Raw genomic sequence first — 2321 nt, 5'->3', positions numbered from 1 at the left:
AACCTCAAGGGTCAAAAGCGGATCCGCGCACCCCGCGGATCGAGGGCGCTTTCAGTAAGTATGGTAGAGCTTGTTGTCGTCAAACAAAGAAATGATGAACCAGTCATCGAGTATTTAGAGCGCTAAAGAAATCTTTTCCTCAACTGCATGGATCGACTTTCTCAATCTTCTACTATAGCGATGTGTGTTCAAGGGATGCACTGGCAACTCCTTTACATCCTAAAAAGAATTAAGTCACATACTTTCGAAAAACTAGCTACTCGTGCATACGGCATGGAGTAGAGTATAACTATGCATCAGACTCCACGACCAAGCGAGTCTCGAAGGCAAGAAAAGAAGGATGGCAAATCCTTCAAAACTAAAGAAGTCTTGTCTACCACCACCATCAAATCAGTCAAGATCATAGGTAAAAGAAGAGAAGATCAGCCACGAGTTGATTTTACAAAAGAAAAATGAAAAGCTTGGAAAACTCTCAAAGAGCTTGAGGCAAAAGAGTACCTGATGCTGATGTATTGGGCATGTTTGAAGAGCTGCTGAAATTAAAACTCATTGAACTTCCAGTGCCCAAACGACCTGAGGAAGCAAGTCGCGACAATGATCCAAAGTATTATCGCTATCATAGGGTGATTAGTCACCCGATTGAAAAATACTTCGTCTTCAAGGAGAAAATTATGGATTTGGCACGTCAAGGGAAAATTGAACTTGACTACGTCGAAAATGTTGCTACTTCCAACATGACCTCTGTCACATTTGGATCTTCTGATCCAATACTCTTGGTAAGTCAGTATGCAACGCAAACTCCATCTCCTCAGATCACCAAAGTTTTACCTAAGCCACCACAACTCATGTCCATATATTCGGACGTTGAAAAGGCCCATCCCATCTGGGGGCATGGCCAAATAAAAGAAAAATTATCACATTTCCCACTCCACCTCAACAATGACAACAATCTTATTCGACTTCAAATTCAAAGTAGAATATCTCACAGTCTGTTTCGGTTGATGACAAAGGGTGGACAGTTGTCACTCGTCGAAAAAGACGCTCTACACATGTGCCAACTCCTCCTATCCCAAAGTCAAAGAGAAAGAGAAGAAAGTCAAAATCAAGTACAGGATCAAAGAAATGAAAAATAACAACAAAGAAGAAGGCTTTACGAGTTCTGCCCACAGACCACGAAGACATCCTTCAGCAACCTCCCCGTATGTCGGTTACTCTTCTAGAATTCTTACCCAAGAAGTTTTTGAAGGAAGTTTGCACGGTTTCATGTCATCAAGTGGAAGCGGAAGTGTTACTAAATGATATTGATGATAGGTCCAAAGAACATCATATTAATTCCAATGATGGAGATCAGCAACTTGAGAAAGAAAATAGCACATCGAAAATAGAAGATTCGCAGGTTAACTTGAATTTCTCCAATGAACTCCAAAAAGTTCAGTATACTTCAAAGCAAAGCTCAACTGAATCAAAACAGGAAGTTCAACTGACATAGATCCACAACAAGACAGTATGTGCATGGCCACAATTACCTTCACTGATGAGGATCTTCAATTAAGGTCTCGACCTCACAATAGGCCTCTTTACGTCACAGGTTATGTGAGAGAGAATAAAGTTCAAAGAATCCTCCTGGATTCTGGTTCTGCGGTTAACATCATGCCAATTCGTATCATGAAACAAGTTGGGATCTCGTCGGATCAACTTGCTCGTAGTAAGTTGATGATCCAAGGTTTCAACATGGGTGGCCAGAGAGCCATCGACATGATAAGAGTCAAGCTCTCTATCGTAGATTTGGAATCAACAACGTTCTTCCACGTGATTGATTGTAAAACTTCATATCATTTACTTCTCGGTCGACCGTGGCTGCATGAAACTGGGGTAGTACTATCCACGTGACATCAATGCTTCAAGTATTACCAAGATGTTGTGCAGAAACGTGTAATAGCGTTTGCGTTTAAAATCTGCGTTTTCATTGTAAATCACTGTTTGATTAGAGAAGCTACGTTAAAAAATTACATTTTGAACGCAAATATGAGAAGCTCTTGCAACCCACTTTTTCTTTTGTGTTTGCAGGAGAAGCAAACACCGAAAAAATGATTTAAGCAAAAAGACGTTAATACCCCCGATCTTCTCTTCTTTTCTTCTCTGTGACGGAACCCTCTCTCTCTCACACACACAGCACACACACACACAATCTCTTTCTCTCTCTCGCACAGATATCTCTCTCTTCTTCTCTTCGCTGTCCATAGAAGCTTGAACATGCATGCACAGCTCTTTTCTACTCGCACACACAGAGAAGGTGGAGAAAAAGTATGAAATGTGAATTG

At 41.0% G+C, this 2321-nt stretch overlaps 1 protein-coding gene across 1 annotated transcript; it reads left to right on the top strand.

The window, feature by feature from the left end:
- Nucleotides 1-1512: 1512 nt before the first annotated feature.
- LOC147384456 (uncharacterized) lies at nucleotides 1513-1890 on the top strand. Its single transcript, XM_086424939.1, has one exon. It carries the CDS (start codon nucleotides 1513-1515, stop codon nucleotides 1888-1890), a length of 378 nt encoding a protein of 125 aa, XP_086281065.1.
- Nucleotides 1891-2321: the final 431 nt, after the last annotated feature.

This window comes from Akebia trifoliata, chromosome 15 (assembly GCF_017979445.1).
Source record: "Akebia trifoliata isolate Shusen 1 chromosome 15, ASM1797944v1, whole genome shotgun sequence".
NCBI lineage: Eukaryota > Viridiplantae > Streptophyta > Magnoliopsida > Ranunculales > Lardizabalaceae > Akebia > Akebia trifoliata.
This window is presented reverse-complemented; position numbering and strand designations above follow the sequence as displayed.